Raw genomic sequence first — 2,337 nt, forward strand, 5'->3', positions numbered from 1 at the left:
ATGGTCAACCCTCAATACATACATAGGAGTAACATTATACAGAACTATCAGGTAGTGTTTATGAATTTAAGGATATGAACACAAACACACACACACACACCTATACATGCACACACACATACACACACACGCACACGCACACGCACATACACACACACACACACACACACACACACACACACACACACAAACAAACAATTAATGAAAAAAGGGGACATGAATTTGACAGAGAGAAAGGAGAGTTTTATACATAAGGATTTGAGGGTGGAAACCTAAGGGGAAAATGGTGTATTAACATCACAATTTCAATAAAGGAAATAATTAAAACGTACTAAAATAATAAAAATATGACTGTCTCAAATACAGCTATGGTACAAGGACATCCCTTAAATTCCTGTCAGTTATACAACAAAAGAGTCTCCCTTCTAGTAGTATTTGAGGTCGGTAATAGCTAATATAGGATATGTTATTTGTTCAATGGTTAAAAGACATTCCTTAGGACAGAACACTCCCCCCAAAAAATCATAACACAAGCTCCAATAGGCTTTTAAAATTTTTGATTAGAATTATTTTAATAGAGAAAAATGGAGAAGTAGAAAATTGTTCAAAATACCTAAAATATATTCACTTGGGCAAAGTGTCATAATTTGAGTGGATAACAAATTTTAAAGTTATTAAAATTATGTACACAGGGTCATATTCCAGAAAAATGTTAACTAAGTGAATTTTAATGTATTACAGAATGTCTGATGTATAACCAAGGCCATATCAGGTATTCAAGGTCCACATTCAATTTTTATATCCCACGTAAATCATTAAGACAGTTTTCCAATGATGGGAAAGTGTGGGTTTCAGCTCAGACACAGAGTACACTTTGAAAGAAGGTCCTCCTCCTTTCAGAAAAGGAAGAAGTGAGTTGCCAAGCAAGTTTATTATTCTTCATTAGTAAAAAGGGGCAGATGGTTGGGTAGCATGTTGCCAAAATTGCATTAATTCCCTCCACGTTTGGAATTTTTGCTTGTACATAAAAACTAGAAAGGGTGATGAAACTGTTCAACCAATAAAAGAACACAAAACAGATTACCAGCAACAAAATGTTCTGAGTGGCTTTGTGTTCAGGAGAAGGCTGGTTGGAGAGGCTTGTGCTGTGGAGATGCTGGACTCTCTTGCGGTGTCTGTAGAGGACAATTACCATGTACAGGCTGGTCCACATCATGAGGGCCAAATAGAAGAGATCACTAATGAATATGATACTCAAAAATGACCCTGAATTTTGGTTCCCAAAGTGCTTGTTTTGACAGTAAGGGTCCACATATCCATGGCCAAAGTGAGTAGAATTGGTTTTGGCTATTACCATTGGAATCGTATATGTATAGATGAGCAGGTTAATGAGCAAGGAGCAAAGTAAGGATGAAAAAGTCAACTTGGAGAGTTTAGGCTTAAGCCACGCTCACTGAGAATTACTGGGAGTGATGGTGATGACTTGAAATGTGCTCAGAATACAGGTGGTACTGATGGACATACCCCGCGTGACTCTGAATATAAATAACACCGCCCTACAGCCAGCATCATCCAGTAATTTGCGTACTCCAAAGAATGACATGATATGTGATATCAACGTGAATATGATCATCAGCACATTAACTATTGTCAGGTGCATGGAAACCGAATCGATCAACTGCTTATAATGAGGCTTAAAGAAGAAAGTATATATGTACAAAATGAACAGTAATGAGTTCCCTGTGACACCAACACATAACTGAGATATGAGACAGACCCCCAAGATGGTATTACTTAGAGGCATGATCATGTGAGTCGGGTTTGTTAGGCTGAGAGTGACAGATAAAGGACTGTATTATAAAACTATTTTTCAAATGACATTTGTGGGAAAATATAATGATTGACAGCTCAGCAGCAGAACTGGTAAGAGAGAAATGTCCAAATCCTTTCTATTCTTTTTTTGTTGTTTTGGACAGGGCTTCTTTGTGAATCACTGGCTGTTCTGGAACTTGCTCTGTAGACCAGGCTGGTCTCGACTTCACAGAGATCCACCTACCTCTGTCTCCTATGTGATGGGATTGGAGGTGTGTGCCGTCACCATCTGAGGAAATGTCCAGCTCCTTTCCATGTTAGGTGATGACATCTTAGCAACTGAATTCCTGGGATTCTTGACCATCTTAAAGGTTAGAATAATGTGTTGGAAAGCAGGTCAATTCAACCCAAACACCCTGAATGCCTGCTAGGCAAAAGGTATGCTGACCTACGAGAAAGCCGAATTTGCATATTCTAAGGCTTTTAATAAATGTTATTAGCTTTATGAGTATGAGTGCTTTCCCT

At 38.3% G+C, this 2,337-nt stretch overlaps 1 protein-coding gene across 1 annotated transcript; it reads right to left on the minus strand.

Moving 5' to 3' along the window:
• Positions 1-856: 856 nt before the first annotated feature.
• Positions 857-1,807, minus strand: LOC100758153 (vomeronasal type-1 receptor 4-like). Its single transcript, XM_027434373.1, is given in 1 exon segment — positions 857-1,807. A coding segment is annotated over 1 exon segment (948 nt). The 5' UTR covers positions 1,805-1,807.
• Between the last annotated feature and the right edge of the window lie 530 nt (positions 1,808-2,337).

Source organism: Cricetulus griseus, chromosome 9, assembly GCF_003668045.3.
Source record: "Cricetulus griseus strain 17A/GY chromosome 9, alternate assembly CriGri-PICRH-1.0, whole genome shotgun sequence".
Classification (NCBI taxonomy): domain Eukaryota; kingdom Metazoa; phylum Chordata; class Mammalia; order Rodentia; family Cricetidae; genus Cricetulus; species Cricetulus griseus.